We start from the raw sequence: 25,318 nt of genomic DNA on the forward strand, positions 1-25,318 counted from the left end.
AAATCAACATATTAGAATGATATCTGAAGGATCTTGTGACAGTTTACATGTATTGTAATCATACTATTAGCACAGTCGGAATAAAAAAAATAAAAAAATCACATGTAACCACGTCAATCGGAATAAACTGGCCAAATTCAATTATTATTTCATTCGGATTATAAGGGGTGGTTTAAACCTTTTCTAATCCGATCGAGAGGACATGTAAAAACTTATGTAGATGGGAAGTTCTACGCATGTGCAATGACGTAGAAATGGCGTAATGATGCTCTAAACAAGCTGTTGTTGAATGAAGTGTCATAAATGACTGTTATGTCATATTAAAATTTTCCTTTCACTCAGCGTCTGTGAAGTGGAGCAGGACAACGTCCCATCAGTCCTTGTTACGGATTCTCATCCACAGACGGCTTGTTTTTGGTGCAGGAAGGGGTGTTTTTACTGCTTGATAAATATAAGCAGCACGGCACAACGGTTCATGTGCTCGTCGTCTCCTAATCAAGACCCGAAATAGATAAATATCTTGTCTGCTCGAAAACAAAGAAAAGGAGCAATTTAGGAGAATAGAAACTCAAAAAATCTATTCCGATTTTGAAGCTTGTGTCATATAAACCCGCACTTCATCCCGATCGATTTATTTAGCGGTCATGTAAACACTACGTTCGGATTCATCAATCGGAATGAATTTATTCCGATTGAAACGAAAGGTGTCCATGTAAACATATCTACTGATGTCTGCTGAAGTTCAGCTTTGCCATCACAGGAATAAAGTGTGATGGTCTGATTGTACCTGATGCAGTTGATGTGGAGGCCTGATCATCTTCAGGTTGGACAGTTTGTCGGAGTATCCTGTCGATCTCTATGACGTCTATACACTGGCTCAACTCGTTCTTCAGCTCTGCGAGTCTCTGCTGAGTGGCGATCTTCTCCCGTGCCAAGCGCTCCATCTCGTGCTCGTACTCCTTTTCTTTCCGCTTCAGTGTCTGAAAGAAACTTGACGTATTAGTCACTTTAATACTCGCATGAATCATATTTATTCATTGTACAAACACTCATCATCCCTCAATGAAACACATTTTCATTTCAGTATGACATTTCGTAATCAGCTGACAAACATGTTTTTAACAATTTACTGATGTCTGAACTTTTGAAATATTTCTGTGAATATTCATGCAGAATAAATGGAAACACGCTGGTCATTGGCAACCCTACTCTAGATATTCACCCATCCCACAACCCTACTCTTCTACAGGAAGTGCCATGGGATTTTTAATGACCACAGAGAGTCAGGACCTCGGTTTAACGTCTTGTCCGAAGGACGGTGCTTGTTAAAGGATAATTCCGGTATTTAGCACTTTGAGTCTCTTTTCTGGTTTGTTTTGGATGAACTAGAGTGGTGGACACAGAAATTTTGACGATGGGTCCTGTCTCGACTTTTTGACTCGTTTAGAATCGCCTTTGACCGCTTCAGAGCGGCTACGGGCATGCACGAACATGTCCTTAAAACAACCCTTAACGTTCGTTTTCAAAACTGTGCAACTCACCGAGTGGTTAGTGGTGTTCGTTGATGTTCCAAAACAAGTAGCGTAGCGAAATACAGTTTCTGTCGTGTTTTATTTGGCATTTTGTAAAATCCCATTGATTTCTGCTGGAGGACTCATTGCTCGTTGATATTACTGCGCTACCGGAAATGGAAAAGACACTTCAGACTCAAATATCGAGCGGAAGTTTATACGCGGTTGTGAGTTATCTGAAAAAATAGTTTCACTATAGCAAATAACACGGATTGAAATCATACATTGCGCAGATATATTTGTTTTTAATCATCACCGAACACCACTAACCACTCGGTGAGTTGCACAGTTTTGAAAACGAACGTTAAGGGTTGTTTTAAGGACATGTTCGTAGCCAGCCGCTCTGAAGCGGTCAAAGGCGATTCTAAACGAGTCAAAAAGTCGAGACAGGACCCATCGTCAAAATTTGTGTCCACCACTCTAGTTCATCCAAAACAAACCAGAAAAGAGACTCAAAGTGCTAAATACCGGAATTATCCTTTAAGGCCCTGATATACTTAAAGCAAAACTTTTTTGCCATTTCCAGGCATCGTACTTTAACAAACTCCTCCTGGAGTTTTAATCGGATCATCTTCAAATTTGGTGGGTGTAATCTTAAGGCCCTTGCGATGCTGAATTGTGAAGATCTTGAGTTTTCGTCAAAGAGCATGTCCTCGGCGGCCTGACAAATTCCGATGTTTCGCCATGAAACAGGAAGTTGCTGTAACTCAGGCAAACAATGTCCAATCTGCCCCAAACTTCACACGTTCTGTCCTGAACGCCCCTATTCAGTTATAGTCATAGCGTCATCTGCTGGCAACAGGAAGTGATGTTTAACACTGTGATGCGCTATTAGCGACTTACTAAAATATGCCATTACGTCTACATGCCAAAATGTAGCTACAGTCATAACGCCTCCAGCTGGCAGCAGGAAGTGAGGCAAATACAAATGACTTTGACAAAGTTGTCCTATATTTACCTACTTAAATGCATATTATCCACAATGCTCTGTTTCCCTTTCATCGCAAACTTTTTTATAGTTTTAGTTTTAGCGAACTATGATAACCTTGGAAAGAAAGCCCAGTGAAGTCCACTTTGGACGGATGAAATGCACCTTAGATGTCAAAATAATTCTAAGGTGAACCTTTTTAAAACAGAGCAACAGTCTGAGGCCATAAGAGAAGATAAAAGGAAGGGATGTGGCAGTCACACAGGCAAACGGTTTGACCCACTTTTTGTGTTAGTCATCTGACCACGGGTCACCAAACCAGGCTAATGGGAACAAATTGTTTAGATATTTAAACCTTTGAAGAGGAACAGGTATGTCCATCCGCATTCAAGAAACGGTGCGTAAGAGAGGCCGGCTGTGCAAGAGCAGAACTGCTCCGTGACATCATATTCAACATATGTGCTCAAACGGTTTTAGGAAACAAACTGTCCACAGAGAAAAGCAGTTTACATAGCCCGCCCCATCTGTCAAAGCCCGGAGCATGTGACGGCTCCGACACGCTCACATCACTCAGTTTCCTCCGTCCCTCCCTCACCTATGCTCTTGCCAAAGAAACTGTGTGACAACATGGACATTTTGGCTCCCAATTAGCAGGAGCCCTGTAGAGTCACAGAGGACTGCGGTATAGAGGAACAGAGCAATGTGTCTGAGTGCTGAAGAACAAAGAGCAGAGAGACAGCGAGCGAGCATGCAGAGAGAGCGATTGTGCCGAGGTGGATGGTGGTTTCGTGCGTGTCTGGGATTATATAACCCACTGATACAGTATAAGGGAAAGTGAATGCGATTGGTGCAGTAGGTTGAGAGAGAGAGAGAGAGAGAGAGAGAGAGAGAGAGAGAGAGAGAGAGAGAGAGAGAGAGAGAGAGAGAGAGAGACTGTCCTAGTGAAGCCTGATCCAGGATTAGTCAGATTGGACTGTCTGGCCCTAAACCCCCTTCACACAGCAGGCCAACACACACACATGCACACACACACACACACAGCAGGCCAACACGCACGCATGCACACACACACACACACACACACAGACACTCACACACTCTCTCTCTCTCTCTCTCTCTCTCTCACATACACTCTCTCTCTCTCTCTCTCTCTCTCTCACACACACACACAGAAACACACACACACTTTACTCCAGTCTTCAGTGTCACATGATCCTTTAGAAATCATTCCAAAATGCTGATATGCTGCTCAAGAAACATTTATTATTATCATCAATGTTGAAATTATCATCAATGCTGCTTAATTTTTTGTCGAAACCATGATACATTTTTTGATTAATATAAATTTAAAAATAATGGCATTTATTTGAAATAGAAATCTTTCATAAGATTATAAATTTCTTTGTCACTTTTGATCAATTGAATGCGTCCTTGGTCAATAAAAGAATTAAATTAATTAAAAAAATCGTACTGATACTGAACGGTAGTGTATATATAATATATATGATTAATTTATCTCTACAATATCTACTGATACCAATAAATGAAAAAAAAAAAAAAAAAAAAAAATCTAATATCAGTAACTGATATTTTGCAGAAGTACAGTTTTTATGGCCAGTAAAATATATTTCGTCTCAAAGTGAATTTTAGAGTTTGCTTGTAATCATTATATGAATGTTAAAGCATTGGGGTGTTTTGTGGACTGAACTAAATACTGCTAGAAAAGATGCAAAATTGCACTCTAAACGAACAAATAGGACGAACATCAAATTAGAATGATGACAAAAATACCAGCAGTCACACAAAACTAACATTGCACGTGCTGTCATGATAGTCCTTGGAAATGTGACACTTCAGCTAGTGATGAAGCAGTACTGATGATATCAAACCCTGATGTGTGCTGACTGACCCCAGCCCAGTTTTGAACCCACTCCATCTTTTGTGTGCCGACTCGACATCCCTATGGACCAGATATTCAGGTCCCACTGGATATCACCACGGCAACAGCTGGAACCCGTTATGGTCTCCTTAGCAACAGAGCAGGGAAGAAGCAGCGTGGTGATGAGGAGAAGGTGTGATAGAGAGGCAAGGGCTAATGCGATTGGCTAATCCGATTGCTCTCGCACTCCCTCCCCTCCTTTCACATCTTCATGCTCCTCTTCCTTCGTGATTAGAAACACTCTCACCTGCTCAACGCTCACTGTCATCACGTGTAGTTTGAAGAAGAGATCGTCACATTACAAGTAACATCCAAACAAGGAAATAATACTGCGTGATGGAATCATATAAATTGGCTATTAAACATGCAATATTTCATTGTTTTTTATAGTAACGGTCAAAAGTTTGGAAACATTATTATTTTTTAATGTTATTGAAAGAAGTCTCTTATGCCCACCGAGCCTGCATTTATTTGATCAAAAATACAGAAAAAAACAGTAATATTGTGAAATGTTATTACAATTTAAAATAATGGTTTTCTATTTTAATATACTTTAAAATATAATTTGTTCCTATGATGCAAAGCTGAATTTTCAGCATCATTTCTCCGGTCTTCAGTGTCGCATGATCCTTCAGAAATCATTCTGATATGCTGATTTATTATCAATGTTGGAAACTTTTTTCAGGATTCATTGATGAATAAAAAGTTAAAAAAGGAACAGCATTTATTCAAAATAAATACAATTTTGTAAAAATATACGCTACCATTCAAAAGTTTGGGGTCAGTATTTTTTTCTTTCTTTTTCTTTAAAAGAAATGAATACTTTTATTCAGCAAGGATGTTAATTTTAATAAAGGTGATGGTAACGAAACATTGTTAGAAAAGATTTCTATTTTGAATAAACGCTGTTCTTTTTAACTTTTTATTCATCAAGGAATCCTGAAAAAGTGTACTTTTTCACAAAAGTTGTCAATGAATATTATGTCAATGAATAAATGTTATTTACTGTATTTACTAGGCGCTGCGATTCTCGTCCGGTGTGCGACCCCCCCTTAAGTGTTCTTCTCTCACAGTTTTGAGTGAATTTTCCTTGGCTTCATTTCAGAAATGTTCTGTATGTCATGAATGATTATTCATTATTTAGCTGCATCCTGTGTGTATCAGCATTACATCATATCAATTGGTCAAATAATGTGGAACATTTTTAATTTAGCATTGCCTAATCGCAAAACCCCAAACCAATACTGATGGGACCAGAACATCATTGCATTGCAGCTGTGATCTGATCATGTAATTTCTAATATCTTGTTTGAAAATTCAACACTCCCGTCCCTGTAATATTACACTATAACCAGTGGGCGTAAAAGAAGAGCGCTATGCCTGGTTAAACCCGCAGAAAGCATTTGACTGCATCCAGACCTCGATCTACAGACAGAGGAACCCCCTGCTGTTCCCTGACCACCAGTCTCCTTGGTTACAACGATCCACAGGACAAAAGAAAACAAACACGCAAGGCCACCGACTCAAACAATGGAGCGTAACCTACTTTTACAGACGTATGCCAAACAACACGTATCACACCCGTAATGAAACAGTCTATCAAGACGCGTTGTTTCATTTAAACAGCCTTGTTCGGCATGTGTGGTTCTGGCTTGAGCATGAAGGGTTGCCAGGTTTGCAACAAAACCAGCCCAAATGCTATTCAAAACCCCCCAATCACGGCCAAAACTAGCCCAATCGCATTCCGGGGGGTTCACTTGTATAAACCTTGATACTGGCTTATGTGTGTGGTCGCTTTAACCCGCAGACTAAAAAACAACTCGCACCAACAGTGTAAAAGTATCCAAATTCAGCGGGAAATCGCCAGACTTGGCAACACCGCTGAGCACGCTGAAGGGGGAGAGAGGGAGGAGGACAGCAGCTGACGTCACCGAGCTCGCGCTCGCCATGTGCTCATGTCTCACGTGGACGCGGGAGAGGGAGGGAGAGAGAGAGAGAGAGAGAGAGAGAGAGAGCGCTTGCAGATGAGAGTGGCGTGCAAGTGGGCGGACCACACTCCCTCGCTTGTGCTTATTGTGTCTTTATAACCATCGCCGGCTTCAGTTTTATAGCTTTTCAGATCATGTTAACTCAGGCATATCATTCATTAACAGGTCACCTTTCCGCCCACGCCATTATATTAATTGTCATGGCTGCAGTCTGCAAATAAAGTGATGGAGCGTGACCTTGACGCTTTTATGTCAGCAGTATCTACGTCAGTCTTAATGTTCTGATCCGGGCAAAATGATATGCACTTTAGCACCTTAACAAAGGGAAATATAATGTTATGTTGATCCACATTCTGTGACTGACCATCAAACTTAATTTTAATGTGCAAAATGTTTTGTAAAATAAAAATAAATCAAGGATTTTATCCTCTCAGGAATCCGAACTGAGATTTTTAACATCAGATGTTGAACATCAGGCAATGAAAAACCAGATGGATAGAGAAACAGCCAAATGGAAACAAAGTAAGAAAAGAACAGGGGAACAGGGTAAAGAAAAGATATAATGAGCCCACACTGAGAAGAATTCGACCCAGGATGTTTTGGCAGATGCACATGACACCATTCTGCCAGTAAAGTATGTGCAGAGAAGTGGATGTGGGTGGGAGGGTGAGAACAAGAGGATAAGGAGGAAACGGTCCACAAATCCCCATCTTGTGACCTATTCCCAACACGTTTTACAATTACAAGTTATTAGTTATCATACAATATGCTTAAGGATTAAACTATTTTATGAATTCAAGTTGACGTCTAACTTGTTTTAATTTTGGTCAGAGGAAAAACAGGCGCGATCAAAACTCCATCATCACATTTAAACATTAACTTTTACAAGCAGACATAACAGTCCACATCGGTTATCCAGCAAATGGCATAAAGCATTCGATGTGTGTTTCTAGGTGAACCTCATAAAAACATGACTGGTTCATCAAATATAAAAAAATAAATAAAATAAAAAAAACCAATAATATATATATATATTTATATTAGGGCTGTCAAGTGATTGGAAATTTTTATCAAATTAATAACATGATGTGCAGATTAATTTGTCTCATTAATTACACATTAAAGCTGCAGTCCGTAGTTTTTCCTCTTTGTCGCCATCTCTGTTAGAAATCTGCAATTGCAGTTATTCGCGGAATTATCAACTTTACATGGGTTGTGCCTCGGCACGGTACGGCACGGATGAATCCAATGTTTTGAGGAGAATGTGCGGCTGTCAGTCGCCGTGCCGGTGTGGAAACTGTCATTCGCAATCACAGATTATACTTTCTGGAAGTATGACCAACATAAGAATTTCAAAATGTCGTCTGAACAAGTAACTAACATCCACTTTTGTTCTGACCAACTAAGGGGAAAAAAAGCATTGCAGTAAATGGCGCTGATTAAATCTAACGATCACTTATCATATCACGTCAAACCGTGCAAATTATACTTTGTTCTCAAATTGATAATGTTAACAACATCAGCATTGCGTGACTACATTTAATGCCCTTCCAATATTTAGGGCCCAAGCCCTGAAAGGGCGAAGGCCCTATTGTTTTCGTAAGGATTATTATTATTATTTTTCTTACGACTATTCGTTTGAATGTAGATTTTTTGGATATTTCAGACTCTGCGTTTTTAGCTACTCCTCCTAAGTGGTTTATTTTATTCACACCAAACTTTTTCAACATGCTGAAAATACATTAAAGATGCTAAATTGTTAACGGATATTAAATATCTCAAACGGTGTTGCTATGGCGAGGGATTAAAGGAATTTCAAAAAAGGAAACACTAAAAGCCTCATATCTTCTAAAAATGTAATATATATATATATATATATATATAAATATAGCTGCGAGCAGCGATGGAGGGCCCAAGCCGTCGGCACCGCCCTGGTGCCTTTAGTGTAACTAAACGCACCAGGGTGGTGGTGCCACCGGCTTGGGCCCGCAATCGCTGCTTGCAGCTATATTTATTATTATTTTTCTGTCAACCTTTCGGGCACTTTTGGGGCCCTTAACGTGCTCGAAAACTCTTGAAACTTTGCACACGGGTCAGAACCTGCGGCCATCAGGGCCGGGCTGAAGCTGGTACCCAGCCCAACAGGAAGTCGGTTATTATACGTTGTTTGGAAAACGCATACAATGGAATGTGAAATACTCCTCCTAGGGAATTCATCCGATCGCCACCAAACTCGGTGTGAATGAAGTCAAGACATTGAGGATGAATTCTTGCGAACGGATTTTTGATATCTCGAACGGTTTGGCCGTGGCGAGGAAACGAATTTATGGCGAATAATGGGACACAGGAAGTGTGTTATAACTTCAGCATACATTAACTGATCTTGATGAAACTTCAGCAGTGTGTTCGTTGTAAGAGGCCGAGCACATGGATGTGACTATTGTGAGTTAAAGTTATAGCGCCACCAACTGGCAGCAGGAAGTTTGTCACTTTCAAAATGCTTTGAAATCACTCTCTTATTTTTACCCGATTTGCTTCAAACTTTATGTGTATAATGTAGACACACGGCAGATGTAGACCTGTGAAAGGATTATTGATATCTTAGATACTGTTGCCATGGCAACGCATCAAACTTTAATATTCTTTTTTGATGCTTTTGAGACTCTTAGCATGCTTGAAATTGGATGAAACTCGACAGACACATCACATTTATTAGCCAGTAGACATGTGCAAAGTTTCAGAAATGGGCGTGGCAGGGGGGCTCAACAGCGCCCCCTTGAACGGGGTCTGAAAATTGGTCCATATATCAAACACGCTTGCATGAATTAATATGAAACTCGGAACCCATATGGATCTCATCGGGCCGAACAAGCTCACAGCTATATTTATCCTTGTTTTCACATGGGCCCAGTTGCAGTCTCTTTTTTTCTGTAGCCACTCCGAAGTCCGAAGTCTTTTGCATTTTACAACGGGTGAATCTCCAGTTGTCACTGGTGATTGTCATTGGAATCTTTCTGGATCCGCCATCAAATTGATAAGTTTAATTATATCAAGTGCTGTGAGAAAAGGCTATAAATCTCCACCTCCAACATCCTCACATGCAACATGGCCTACTAGCCGAGACTCCTCCTTTATGTGTACAGATGTGACGTAATGACGCAAAGACATGCTCGAATTTCCCGTGGAAATCCAACAGTATCACTGGAGTTAAAAACATTATTACAAGTTTACCGGTTTGAATCGAGCTAAGGCAAGCAGAGTTTTGAACACTGGCTTGGTTATGTACTTGCTCAAAAAATTATTTTGGATAATTTTAACCCCAAAAAAGTTACGGACTGCAGCTTTAAATTTGGCTGAGAAAATCCCCAAAAGATAGTCATTATTGTGTTAAATGAGAAAAGTATTAAATAGACATAACAAAAAGTAGCTTTAGAAAGACATTTTTTTTTTGATTCAACTGAATTTATTACACCTTTTAGGCTACAACGGCCATGATATTTTCAGAATATACTCTGAATTGGTATTTAGATTTACAGAGCAAAACAGTTTTGTTTAGCAATATTCTTCAAAATGTCTTCTTTAACGTTCTTCTATTACGATTCGCGTGATATTGCAGTCGTTGCACGTGGGATATTGCTTAACTATATCACATATAAATATAAGACAAATGAGAGAACATTTTTGCCCTGATATCTTGAATTTTAGGGCCATTTATAACTGCATTATATAGGCTCCATTAGGCAGTGAGTTGTTGCCCTGCATCATGTTCGTAACCAATCAACTGATTGAAATGTAAAATGGCCTACATATGGCTGAGGCGGGTGCGTTAAATCATTTTAATCGCGTTATTTTTCCCATAATTCATTTAATTAACGTGTTAAATCGACAGCCCAAATATACATATATATACACACACACACACACACATGCACATTGAATGCACATAACATCCTTGTTTTATAGCACACACATTCAATTCCATCTTTGACTTACCTGGATGTAGCGGAGGGCACTCCTCAGGACACTCAAATTGGAAGTTTTCTTTTCATCCACATTAGGAACGTTCTTCTTGAGGGTGTCAAAACATTCTTTTAGATGTGCTCGTCTGTGACAGAAAGAAAAGCACTAATCATTTTTTTTTTGTGCAAAGCAAGTGAGAGTTTTAACAGCAATGAGGTTACCAGTAGGGCAAAGGCCTTCAAGCCAATAAAATCGACCAAAGGTTAATGTATCTGTGATCAGTCCTGCAACCAAGCAACTTACATTAAGGCGACTGCACCTCAAACTCAATGAGTTCATATGCTCCACTTCCGTTTGTCGAAATGAATAAACACAAAAATGTAAACAGAAGTTCACCCACCTGTTCTTTTCCAGCTTGTTGTGAACTTCTCGAGTTCCAGCTCTGCAGGGAAAATATTAAATACGTTTCTACGCTGCATGTAAACTTTCATAAATCAACCCATTACATTTCATATCATGGTCTCTTGCACGCGTGTACAAATAAGTACTTCACTGCAAAAAAAAAAAAAAAAGTCTGTCATCGCTCACCCTCATGTCACTTCAAACACTTTTTTCTTCCAGGAAACACAAAAGATTGATCATGCAGCTCTAACACAAATAAAGACAGCATACACTAACCAGGGGTTGGTCAAGCTCCAAAAACAAAATATATAAAAGCAATATAAAAGTGGCCCTGATGCCAAATGATAGCTTCATGTGAACAACAGGGCAAAACTTCACTGAAAATCTTCCTCTCATCGGCACGTATGTGAGTCACGGATTAATAGAGTGACAGTTTATCACTTGCACATGTTTTGTCTCCACATTCAAGCATCATTCACCATTCCAGCGCAAGAAGAGGCAAAAGAGAACTCAATTCGGTTTTCACGTGCTGTTATTTGTGCGCACAGCCGCACGCACGCACACACACACACACACACACACACTCATGTACTTCCTCACCGAGCAGGGCTCATCAAGTTAGGAATAATTGACGACCAGCCGGTGAATTATTAAAAACATAATGCACACTCGAGGTTTAACATTACTGTAGCATTACCACCTCGGCATGCATTATTTTTCTAATAATTCACCGGCTGGTCGTCAATTATTCCTAACTTGATGAGCCCTGATCGGTGGCAGAATACATGAGTGTGTTTGGCATTGACAAACCTACCATTTTTGAAAATGTGTGAAAGAGATTTAAGTGCTGCAACAGCTTTTTATCTGTGATCTCAATGAATAATAAAAACATACTCATATTTCATTGTTTCTCACATGACACTATCATTAGCCTTCAGAATATAGTGGAGGCGGTGGGGGAGCCAGAGGGGTGTCAGGGTCCACTGGACACCCCTGACATGTGATTGGCCACCCCAAAATTGAAAGAAGCATTTATTTTGATGAGCGGTGGAGCGGCACACTGTTAGCCAGCAGTCACACTAGACTTTGAGAATGCAAAATTTCTTCGGACACTGCAATGGTCGTGATATGACGCCCTGCAGCGTCCTTTTATAAACATGAATTAAACATATAACAAATAGCAATACATTCAAACTGTAAAAATACAATCTACTCGACCTTACTGCAAAATAATCGTGCTTTAATTCAGCCAAGGGGTGAAGCCATGACATATGGATCTTCTACTGGTCACACGTCTTCACGTGATGCGGATTCGCAGGTCAGAGTTCACCAAACTTGAACTTTGGATCGCAGCGAAATGCGAAACTTTTCGTATAAGCTTGCGTTTGCGGTCTGACGCATTCGCGTGAATATGAATGGAAGTCAATGGAAAGAAAAGTGTAGTGTGAGTGACTGCCCCTTTAATGTATTAATGCTGAATATTAAGATAATATTAACGTTAGCTAAAAGATACAGAATAATAAGAATAAAACGTGCTATGGGAACGCGTCCGGTGTGCATCACATCCGATTAGGTGTGAGTTTACCAAAGGGTTTAGGTTTCCTGAAACTCTTTTACGAATTTGAGTCACTGTGCAAGTGAACTTTTGCTCCATTAACAGACAGTTAATCAGATAAGAGAAATAAGAGTGTTCCAAATTTATCCGACCACACATTGTTCACACATCTGTGCTAGTAATGTCACAGTGTCATACTCAGAAGGTTTAGCTAATGTGGGGTAATGTGAATGTGAAGTAACACTTTTGGACCACACACTTCTATTTCTAATCAGAAATCGTGTGATTCATTCATGTTTTTGATTAGGCAAGTTAGGGTTACACACTAATTTTCTTTCTTGGTCTAGCCTTGGCCACCCCATGTATAAAACTCTTGTTCCACCACTGAGTTAAGGAGTCATTAAAACTAATTTTATTGTGCTTTTCTCCCAAATATCACTTCACAGAATAAATAACGTCATTTGGGTTTGGAATGACATGAGGGTGAGTAAATGCTGAAATCAGAAATCACAAATGCAGTTTGCATCCTGCAAACACAAAGCATGACCTCTGGGTCACCGTACAGGACAGCATCCTACTTTTCAAAATTGCAATCTCCCCCCAAAAAATAGCCAACCCAGTTTCATTCAGTTATGATTACATGATGTGTCTCCTACAATTTAATCTCCACTGCTTTGAAAAATCTCTTCAGCTTTCTTGTAGGTCTGCACGAATAATCGAAATCAAACAGAAATCGCGAAATGGCTTGGTGCAATATTCTGCAGTTTTCTGTAAAAATAAAAGTATTGTAATTTTACAGTTGTAATGTAAAATAAAATCATTATTATTATTGTATTATTTTTGTATATTATATAAAAATGTTTTTATTTTAGTAATATAACAGTATATTAGTAATAGTAAATACTTCTCATTTTCATTTTATTTTGTAATAATAATGATTCTTATTATTATAGTTATTATTTTATAGCCATACTGATATATAAACATATACACACACACATTATATATATATATATATATACATATATAAACACACTAGTGCTGTCAAATCTAACAAAAGTTTTTGTATATATATATTATTTATATGTATGCATGTGTGTGTACACACAATCATTTACGTATATGTATATATATATATATATATATTTATACACACACACACACACATACATACATACATATATATATATATACTGTATATATAGATAGTAATATATACGCATATATATATTAGACAAAAACTTCTATGTCAGATGTGATTAATCACAATTAATATATTTGAAAGCACTAATATATACACAGTATATACAGTGAGGAAAATAAGTATTTGAACACCCTGCTATTTTGCAAGTTCTCCCACTTGGAAATCATGGAGGGGTCTGAAATTGTCATCGTAGGTGCATGTCCACTGTGAGAGACATAATCTAAAAAATAAAATCCAGAAATCACAATATATGATTTTTTAACTATTTATTTGTATGATACAGCTGCAAATAAGTATTTGAACACCTGTCTATCAGCTAGAATTCTGACACTCAAAGACCTGTTAGTCTGCCTTTAAAATGTCCACCTCCACTCCATTTATTATCCTAAATTAGATGCACCTGTTTGAGGTCGTTAGCTGCATAAAGACACCTGTCCACCCCATACAATCAGTAAGAATCCAACTACTAACATGGCCAAGACCAAAGAGCTGTCCAAAGACACTAGAGACAAAATTGTACACCTCCACAAGGCTGGAAAGGGCTACGGGGAAATTGCCAAGCAGCTTGGTGAAAAAAGGTCCACTGTTGGAGCAATCATTAGAAAATGGAAGAAGCTAAACATGACTGTCAATCTCCCTCGGACTGGGGCTCCATGCAAGATCTCACCTCGTGGGGTCTCAATGATCCTAAGAAAGGTGAGAAATCAGCCCAGAACTACACGGGAGGAGCTGGTCAATGACCTGAAAAGAGCTGGGACCACCGTTTCCAAGGTTACTGTTGGTAATACACTAAGACGTCATGGTTTGAAATCATGCATGGCACGGAAGGTTCCCCTGCTTAAACCAGCTCATGTCAAGGCCCGTCTTAAGTTTGCCAATGACCATTTGGATGATCCAGAGGAGTCATGGGAGAAAGTCATGTGGTCAGATGAGACCAAAATAGAACTTTTTGGTCATAATTCCACTAAACGTGTTTGGAGGAAGAAGAATGATGAGTACCATCCCAAGAACACCATCCCTACTGTGAAGCATGGGGGTGGTAGCATCATGCTTTGGGGGTGTTTTTCTGCACATGGGACAGGGCGACTGCACTGTATTAAGGAGAGGATGACCGGGGCCATGTATTGCGAGATTTTGGGGAACAACCTCCTTCCCTCAGTTAGAGCATTGAAGATGGGTCGAGGCTGGGTCTTCCAACATGACAATGACCCGAAGCACACAGCCAGGATAACCAAGGAGTGGCTCTGTAAGAAGCATATCAAGGTTCTGGCGTGGCCTAGCCAGTTTCCAGACCTAAACCCAATAGAGAATCTTTGGAGGGAGCTCAAACTCCGTGTTTCTCAGCGACAGCCCAGAAACCTGACTGATCTAGAGAAGATCTGTGTGGAGGAGTGGGCCAAAATCCCTCCTGCAGTGTGTGCAAACCTGGTGAAAAACTACAGGAAACGTTTGACCTCTGTAATTGCAAACAAAGGCTACTGTACCAAATATTAACACTGATTTTCTCAGGTGTTCAAATACTTATTTGCAGCTGTATCATACAAATAAATAGTTAAAAAATCATACATTGTGATTTCTGGATTTTTTTTTTTTGATTATGTCTCTCACAGTGGACATGCACCTACGATGACAATTTCAGACCCCTCCATGATTTCTAAGTGGGAGAACTTGCAAAATAGCAGGGTGTTCAAATACTTATTTTCCTCACTGTATAGTTAGATATATATCGTGCCGCTCTACTTTCTTGTATAAAACCACGAAGCATGGCTCACCCTCCAGGTCTCCTTTTCCCGTCCAGGTTGCGTGGATCTTCCACAGTGGCTCCATTAGTCCTGGGCGGTTGTCCTGCCTGAACCTGGGCCGGCGTGGGCTGAGGTTGGGGTGGCGCTGGCTGGGGCAGGAGGGTGTGTTGCTGTGGTGGGTGCTGGGCTGTGATGATGGGGGCTGGATACGACTGCAGCAGCGTCTGCGTCTGCTGTGGCTGCAGCTGTTTGGGACCGTTATTCGACGGAGACGAGCTGTTAGTTTCTGTTTTTACATGTGCAATCAAGTGACGATGTTGCTGCTGCTGTTGCTGAGGAGGGGAGTGGGCATCTTTGCCATTGGGGCTGAAGAGAGGGGCTGCTGGCGGGGACAGGGCCGTGGCCAACGAAGTGACCACTGGCATCGGAGAGACCGTGTGTAGGGACGAAGCAGTCTGAATGGGAAGGCCTGCAGGGTTGGCAGGGACCACCGGGATGGGAATGACAGCTATGGGAACAGGTGGTGGGAGGGGAGGGGGCGGGACCGGAGGGTGGTGCTGGTGCTGGCGGTGCGACCCGAGCCGCATGTCTTCTGCCCAGGTCACATGGTTGAGTTGGACAGTCTGGATAACAGGGGCGGAGAGCTTCTGCTCAGCCTCACGGGACAGCAGGGCCTTCTCTCTCTGCTGCTCTTCCTCTGTAGGAAAAAAATATATATATATGTTACGCACAAAAAAAGACAAAATGTAGAATAATTTGAGAATAATATCCACCTTTTTCCTAACAAGCCTACAGCATTTTAGATTATGGGAGGGGAGGCACTTCTGGTTTGGGGAAGTTCCACTCAAAAAGACTGAAACAAATCATTTCAAATCATAAGACTGCACTAAAAATAACCCTTATCCGTCAGTTTGACTGAATGAGCTGTAAAATGTCCTTTAACGTATATTTTCAGACGAGTATATAGATATATATAGAGTATATAGAGTATATTTTTACAATAATGTAACGCTTGGTATGATAATGTGAAATGGTATAACAAGAATATATGTAGTAAGACCTCTTTTCAGTCACTGCATGCTGATTATTTTCCCCCTTTTTTATTCCACTGTAACAGTGTGAATAAACAACAACATATACTGTGCATTTGTGGTTTGCGCTCCCGATTTACTTCACGATATATCCCATGAATAATTCACTGGAATACACTAAGAATCTCTAATTTTTCTGCCCAAATCCTCACATCTCTTTTCGGGTTTGTTTTCACATGGATGCTTTAAAATGTAATCGTCTCCCTTTTTCACTTCTAATCCCTATTAGCAGTGTTTACTGGGATTTTTCTAAAGCGGGTAAATACAATATTTATTTTCTGTCAAAATGATGGATACCACTTTGAAATATTATCTCTCAATGTTCCAGTTAATGAACATTTTTGATTAAGGCAACGTATGTTACATAAATATCACTGCTGCAGAAATCATCAAGCTTTTGGGGTTATTGTTGTAGTAATTTGAAAATCCTAATTATTATTATTTGCATAGCAAACCTTTTGCTGATTGTTTACAGTTTAACAGAAGTTACTCCATAATTCAGGAAATTATGCAAACTTTTGGGTGCTGTATAAAACTGGACTGGAAACTCTCAGTGAAGTAACTAAAAATACATATATATTTGCTTGAAGTGAACACTTTTTAATTCTGTAAAAATGAACTACAGTGAAAACACATCTACTGAATAAATTCCTAGATGCTCATTGCGCAATAAAAAACCCCCTATCAAGTCATGTGATCAGGGTTAGAGTTAGTATTTTGATTTCTCACATAAATTAAATTTGCTGCTTGAATGGAAACATAGTTATTCCAGAACAATATATCAGCCAGGCTTATTAGTGATTATAGGAAAATAACTTTTTCCAAAATCTACCAACACACATTGAAAAAAAACGATTTCTGATTTTCAGTCAATATTGTGTGAAATACTTATACACAAAATCGCAGAAATGAAAGAAAATCTAATCTGTGGTCATTAAATTGTATCATGTCAATTTCAATTAACCATTAAATAATTTAACCATGTTGGCCAACCACGATTTGCATTACTTTTGTTCTTGAGACTGTAAGAAATTACTTATCTACGTAAGAACAGACTATCACAGCATAATCTAAATTTTTTTATTTTTTTTTGCTCCAGGTCTCGTCTTACGGTTATTAATTTTCCATATGAAATTCACATTCATATCACCCTAATGTATTTGCCTGGTTCATTAATACCCTGAAGTAAATGGTCACAGCACAGATTTCAAAGGGTGTTTTTTAAACATTTATTATACAGCTATGATGGTAGTTCTGATTGACTTTTTTTTACATTTGAGCAAGAGGAGTAGAAACTAAACTATAGCCACAGCCCACAGCTAATACATAGACATAAGTAATGGAACTAATTAGTGCTTGTCTAAGCTCTGACTAAAAAGCTCTCAGGACTGTGAAATGTAAAATAATTATGAGAAGCTGCAGGCCAACAGAGACAATCCTGTGATTTAATACATCAAAACTGTGTACGCTATTCATCTAACCGGGCTCAAAGCCTGCAGTGTCCCTATAGTTTCCGTTTTAAACAGGAAAAGATGAAGATGAAGGGCACAGTAATTCATGACTCCGTGTCTAAATCGCATGGTGTATGTGAGCTAGCTGTCCTCTTAAAGAGCGCTCTGTCTCTTTAAGAGAGAAGCCCCAGTAAGAGTCTTGCCTGCTCTCCAGCTCTACACTGACATCACACAGCAGTCTGCAGGAGAAGCCAAGAGCTGCCGTGGGGAATCTGAAGCCGGGCCGCACCATCTGCAGCCGAAAATGCCACCATCACCGTACGATTTCCATGACTGATGGGTGGATCTATTGTTTAGCCCGGCCGATCCATATTCAGTTGCATCTGAGATCGATTTTTGAATTTTAATACGACAGGGGAGGAATTTGGGCTGCGGCCAAGTGTAATTTGCACTGCAAGGACTGGGCCTAGTTGTGGCCTAATGGTTAGAGAGTTGGACTTAACCCAAAGGTTACGACTGAGCAAGGCACCTAACCCCCAATCGCTCCCCAGGCGCCGCAGTGAATTGCTGGGTGTGTGTGTTCACTACTCACTGCTCTTAATAATAATAATGTGTGTGTGCACTAACTTGGATGGGTTAAATGACTGAGTATGGGACAAATTCTGAGTATGGGTCCACTTCCACTTCACTTCACTGTGCAACTTGTAACCAGCGAATGAAAGCATGCCGCAGACAAAGGGGTGACCTGATGCAAACCCAAACAGCAACATAGTGTCGGCCCAGACCCGGCCTAGATCTGGTACACGTGGGCCGACACTATATTGCTTGTCTAGGAAGCGTTCTTAAGGTTCAAACCATGATATGTGGGAATCCTCCTGCATCAGCAGAACTAATAATCCTGAGTGTAAAAATCATTTGCAGAATCCCTCAAAAATAAAAGAATACTGAGATCATGCACATTTCTCCATTATATAACGGGAGAGGAAAAATACATACTGAAATGGAATTTCCCTTGACATTTAAATGCATACAAATAAATAACCAGCAAGAAAGGAATCACAAACGCTTCAAGGGCACTACTGAAGTGAACTGTGTCATTGTGCAAACATTGTACAGCCGGGCTAATAAGCTCTCAACAGCTCATGAATATTTTGCTCTCCATAAGCAGCATGTAAAGCTCTTGAGACGTCAGGACACAGATGAGAGACTATGATGGTCCGCAGGCTTTAAGAGTGTGTGTTAGAAACATGGCATACTGTGTATTTAGGCTAATAAAGTTCCCTCACATCTAGTATACTGCAAAAGTCCCATTCTATTTTCACAGGCTAATGTGGAAATCATGACCGAATATTCTCAAACAAACTAGACCAGAATAGCGCAAAATATTTTAAGAGGCTTTTTATCAATTGCGTGAACTTTACTCGCATTAAAAGAAATCACCGCCTTCATTTTGAGCAATAAAATCAAATGCAAACATGACATTTGATTTAACAACAAACTTATCAACCTAACCTCAGTGTTAACTCATAGATAAGCAAGTGTGTGCTGGCTGGTAAAGGGCTCTTTTATAATTATGGGCAGCTTGGAAAAAAATAACATAAACATAACAAAAAATTTGTGTCTGAACAACTAGTTAAGGACCATTCATGTCTTTAACGCTATATATTAATTTCATTTATGTCTAGAGCAAGTGAAAGCTTAACCAGGTTTGACTGTATTAAAAAGGAAAGGAAATTCTCTTCGCTTTTATGCAAATAAAAGGGCTTTTTTTATAACGTTGGTCAGGAAATGTGGGGGATCATTTCCATTTCCTTCAACATGAAGCCCCACAGAGTGTCTTTAAAAGAGATTTAATAGGCCACATTTGAGATTGCATGCAATTTTCTACATCTGGTACAATGTCAAATATTGTGTAAGTGTATGCGAATTTTGTACATTTAAATAGAGCCTTTCAGGAGAAAGACCTTGCAGAGATGTTCAAAAATACGCCAACAACTGCACCTATTGTATACCAAGAAAATCAAACACAGTCTGCAAAGCTCTTACTTGGATTTGCATGTAAAATGCACATTATATAACTTCTGCATTGAGGGCGGGTGGCGTTGCCCTATTTTCTCCCCAGTTGTGACCTGGGGAGGGGGGGCTGTCTGGCGCGCACGTGGTCGAAGAGGGCGGTCTTTCAGCACGCGGTATTTGCTGTGGGTGTGGCTCTACTGACACGTCACCTCGAGAATGAAACAAAAAGCCCCCCGCTCTGTTTAAAGCGATAAGTACATCGCGACTATAATCTTACATCGCCTGCTTCATTGAATATCGGAATATAGTACTCTAACAACAAGCACAAATAGTTTAATCACGAGGAAGTGTAAAGGGAAAAGTAGGCTGGTCTTCAAAGTCATGAGTGAGATAACCACTCAGCAATGTCATTATGTAAAAAAAAAAAAAAAAAAAAAAAACCTTTGGTCTAATGCCACCGCCCAACGCATAAGAAACACGACATTCGCTACTTAGCTAGCCTGTTTCAATTGTAGCAATATTTGTAGCTGTAATTTTTAAATTTTACCCAAACAACATAAGTGCAACAATGTTTAACTTACGTTGTCTGACAAAATAAAACATAAATAAATAAATAAAAACGACGACCCGTGTACTGGGGTGAACGTACCCACCCACCGCAGCGCTATTGAGCGAGTATAGTAGCGCACTATATATAGCATGGATTTAACCCGGAAACCGAGTGAGCGAAATATGCCCTAGTCACCAAGACTGCACCCTACAAAGAGTGGAAACCCGTGAACATGACCACTGAAAAAGAGCTCTTATTCGCAATGCTTATAATAAGAAGCTGATTTGCAGGTGTTTTTTTTTTTTTTTTTCAATGTTGTAGTTATTTATCTTGACGTGAGCCGGCATGAAAATGCAATTTGCTGGGCAAAATCCCAAACAGTTCATGCGTATCTAATTTATCATGTAGATCTATGCAATCACCCAGTTCTTACCACGTGTAATCTGTTGTTGCTGGGCTTGCCACTCCAAATACCTGGCCGCCTCCAATAGAGTATCGATACTCATTTTGAATACCGATACAATAAGTTCCCGTTAAAATGTATGCAAGTCCCCGATACAGATATACGTGTTGGCTTAATCACAGTAAAATCCACTGGTTTCCAAAGACAGTCATAAGACATCCAGGGCGCTCCCGAAATTCATCAGACACACATTACTTCACTGGCAACAAGATGGCGATTGGAGTAACAGAAAACACAACAAGTCGAAAGGCATACCGTCCAGGGTCCGCCCTCGTCGTGCTACTCCTCCCTCATACTACCAGTGATTAAAAAGTAGGGCAGAACACGCTGTCACGATAAGCGATAGGATCAGGAATCCATGATGAACATAACATCGCAAATGACATCGAAATGTGTATATAAATGATCAAGACTTCGGGGTGAGATTTATGACACAATAGATGATGTGTAAATTGGTTTCCGGTCCCTTACTAGAACATAAAAGGAGGAAATAGTGTGAAACGTCTGTGGATTCCAGTTTCCGGGTTTTCGCGGTAGTCCTACCCTGCAGTGCATTAGCACATGTCGATGCGAGGGAACCAATGGGCGTGGAGAACAACAAGGCATGGTGTCTGTCCACATGGGCACCCGCTAAAGACTGAGCGAGGCTCATTTGCATGGCGAGACCGTGTACGGCAAGCCGCTTTACATTTATTCCTCTTTACTAGCATCTACTTTTGTGACTTAAGACTTGTATAGATACTACACTGTAAAAATGCTGGGTTAAAAATAATCATTTCTGGGTTATTTGACAACCCAGCGCTGGGTAAATATTAGACAGAAGTTAACATGCTGGGGTTAGTTTTATACATTAACCCATTTGCTGGGTTGTTTTTGACAGTGCTGAGTCAGTCAACCTATTGAAGATCGCCCTCGATGTGCACTTTTGCCGAGGCCGAATTAGTTTTTTTTTTACTTGTCGTATATAATGACAAGTCAAAATAACGACTTTATAGTTCAATTAAAAATCTTACTAGAAGGCCTAATTAAACATTTTCTAACAATTGGAATACACACTTTCTGATAAGATAGATTAGGCTAAATATATATATTTTTATTCAGTTAGTACTAGGAAACTATATGCTATTGCAATAAGAATGAAAAAGTAGTTAACTGAAAGAGATAGTAATCATTTTTGTTACTAGTACATTATGTTACTAGTTTTTAGTTTTAAGGAATACATGTGAGATTGGCTTGCCATAAAACGTGAGCATGCCTCGCTGTCTTGCTACCTGCCAATCATCCTGAACGAGTGTCTAAATGGTCACGCCCAGATCGTGGTTAGGCTTGTTAAAAGTGAATGTTCGCATACCTGCGAAAACAAAGTGCAAAAATCTCTGCGCCTTGGCTTTACAAAAGATTTTTATTTTGTATGCGGTAGTCGCACACCAGCATGTTTGTCTGGTGTGTGTTTGATTTGATCCTGCAATTACTAAAAGTTCTTGAGCAACCGAGGGCGCGGTGGAGCGACGCAGTCACGAGTGACGTAACTCAAATATTCAGCCCAGCTTGTTTAACAGGCCAGTTCTGTCACTGAATAAACACATTATGATTTTCGCAAAAATGTCTGAATATATTTATTAAGTAATTTAAAGAAGTAACAGCTTAAAGCAAAGGTATTAGCTACGAGTCAGATAAAACTTCATTCAGGTCTGGAAAGCTGTTCAGTATTTAAATATAATTATTTAAATTATATTTCATTTAAATTGTATATTCAAACACATCGTATGATTGCTTAAATAATGTTTTAATGCATATAAACATGAATACATTCAATACTGACCTCTGTATTACCTTGAAAGATGGTCTGAATTCATACGTTTCACAATATAAATATATTTCACAATATAAATACTTTTTAAAGGCACTTGTATTATTTAAGATTCAGTATTGTGAATAAACAAGCGTGTTTATGTGGTGCTGTAACCGCATTGTGGCTCGTGCCATGCTGACATCTCTATGAATGAGTGCTTGCATGGCAACAGACTGTGATTGGCTGATTTGTAGGGATACCCTAGATGACCAGCACACAGTCAGAGTGTCTCGGCCAATCAGCACTGAGCTCAGAGGTGCGTAAGACGAGCTAACACACGCACACACAAATACACACGTACAGACAGTCAACATTAAGTGCATGCCAGTGTTTCACACTCATAAACAGCAGATGCCGACACATGCAGCTCATGTATTAGACGGTACTGTCTTTGCTGACTATGCTCAGTATGCAGCACTGAGAGTCTACAGTCTAACTGCTATTCACAGCCCTTCCCATGAGCTATTGCAGGTTTGATGAAGATGATGATGAAGTGATGACTTTCTCCTCTGACCTCTGTAAGTCAACAGCATACAGAAAACATTTTAACCTCTCTGTTAGTGTGTTTGTATACTTTATATCTGATTTATATTTTATAATTATGTGAATTGAAAAGAAAATGAAAAGATATGCTGGTAAAAAATTTTTTTAGTATTATTTTTTTTTTACAAAGGATAAAGATAGAGCCTGTGAGATAAAGATAGAGCCATTTTTTTTATAGATATTATTTGTAGCCTTTTTAGTTAAATGGAGAAAATGCAGGTTAAGGTCCATTTTGACCCGTAAGAGATGGGCTACTTAAAAATGCATATAGTTTTTTGAATCGGAACCAAACTTTACAAATAAGCCCAATACTCTCAAAATACACATCATTAATTTATATATTTATTTTAAGAAGAGATATAACCATTCTTTGAAAACATTCCAGAGTAATATTTATGTTGTTTTTATGTTTTGTTAGAAAATATGTAGGTTTGATACATTTTGACAGTCATTAGTTATGTTTAAAAAAAAAAATACTGGTTAATACCAGTAATTCTCAGATAATGTTAAATTAAATTTCCCATGAATGTGACATTTCAAAGAATTTCTCAATTTTGTTTTAAATTAATGAAAAAGGAGTAAATGTACTAATAACAAGGTAATAACATGGTAGAATGTAAACCTTTAAAACCGTTGTGCATTCACTCATTAATGAGAAGTTATTGATCAGATACAATGTGGGGTTTAATTGAAAACATGTTATTTGTCTTTATAAGATAGGCTTATAAAGCTATAAGCTTACAAACGGATCCGGGAATGCAAAAGTCGTGTACAGATTTTTTAATGCAGGGTTAAAGAAAAGAGTCTGGAAGATTCTGTTTTTAATGTAAGAACTCCCTCTAGTGGTGAACTAGCTGAGAGATAGAGAATTTTTTTTACAGAACTGCTTTATAGATGAAATTAACTAATTTAATATTTGATCATCTTTACAACAGAACTGAATCAACACTGAACTGACAATAGCCAAAGAGCATCATTTTCCTCTTATTACTGTAAAGCTACTTTGAATCACTCCTTTACAGGTGAAATATTAGAGCAGGAAATGAAGACATTGGCTAAAATGTCACATGATGGCCATTGTGTATGTGCGGTCATGTGGTGTCTGTTACAAACACTGACCATCTCATTAGACTCCAGAGAGAGTCGAGTCTTCTGTCTCACTCACACACACACACACACACACACACACACACACACACAGTTGCCAGGATACAGGAGCTGCCTTCTACATGTCTGATGTAGTGGGCTGAAATAGAGAATATCCTCAACACTGGGGATGTAATGAGGCCTAAAAAAAACCTAAACATTATAATAGTGTTGTCTTTCTACAGCTCTCTCTCTCTCTCTTAGAAACATTGTAAGTGTATATGAAGAAGTTTCTTCAAATAAAGAAGAATATGAAATGTGCCATGCGGCATCACCCACTGTTTCCATGGAAACCAGTGTTCCTGGCACCAGCGTGTAGAAGTTTCTCAGGCAGGGCATCATCAGATGTGCACGTCACTGGCGCCGATCAAAGGCTGACGCAACACAATCAGTGCCTGGATTAAGCCTACAAAACATTCAATGGGCAGTCTCATTTAAAGAGCTTTGTTTGACAGGGTTTGGGCTTTAACTTATGAATGCTGCCTTAAGTTCTGGCTAATGTCTGAATATTAAATTATATTACTTCTGAGGATAAGTGGATTATTTATGTGGTCTTTTTTTTTTTTTTTTTTTGCTCTACTGCAAACCAAATGAATATGTACAGACACCAAAACAGAGCATTGTATTTTAAACCTGATCTAGAACCATGCATGTAGTACCATATTATGATGCATACATTGCAAAAAAAAAAAAAAAAAATATATATATATACACTAATAATAATTTGCCATTTCTTAAATTAGATATAAATTACTTTTTAATTAAAATTAATTTTAAAATAATTTGTTGTATTTGTACGCTTATTTTTAATTTTTCTCCTCAAATATTACTGAATAATGCTGAATTCCACCTGTTTTCCAGAAGAAAAAGCCAATATTAGGCCACAACTGTAAGAAAAACAACAACAACAACAGATG

General features: G+C 39.1%; 1 protein-coding gene across 2 annotated transcripts in view; it reads right to left on the reverse strand.

The window, feature by feature from the left end:
• Window positions 1-21,100, reverse strand: part of mntb (MAX network transcriptional repressor b) — a 24,478-nt gene extending 3,378 nt beyond the window's left edge. Inside the window, exons 1-5 of one of the 2 annotated variants that reach the window (XM_084138256.1) lie at window positions 20,831-21,100; window positions 15,320-15,986; window positions 10,787-10,828; window positions 10,420-10,531; window positions 788-980 (exon numbers count right to left, since the gene is read on the reverse strand). In XM_084138256.1, the coding sequence (XP_083994382.1) occupies window positions 788-980; window positions 10,420-10,531; window positions 10,787-10,828; window positions 15,320-15,986; window positions 20,831-20,903 (1,087 nt within the window). In that variant the 5' untranslated portion in view covers window positions 20,904-21,100. The remainder of the gene's footprint in view (window positions 1-787; window positions 981-10,419; window positions 10,532-10,786; window positions 10,829-15,319; window positions 15,987-20,830) is intronic. The other variant, XM_084138257.1, reaches the window with a different exon arrangement.
• Window positions 21,101-25,318: the final 4,218 nt, after the last annotated feature.

The sequence above is a fragment of the Abramis brama genome (genome assembly GCF_963993115.1).
Source record: "Abramis brama genome assembly, chromosome: 15".
Taxonomy (NCBI): Eukaryota; Metazoa; Chordata; class Actinopteri; order Cypriniformes; family Leuciscidae; genus Abramis; species Abramis brama.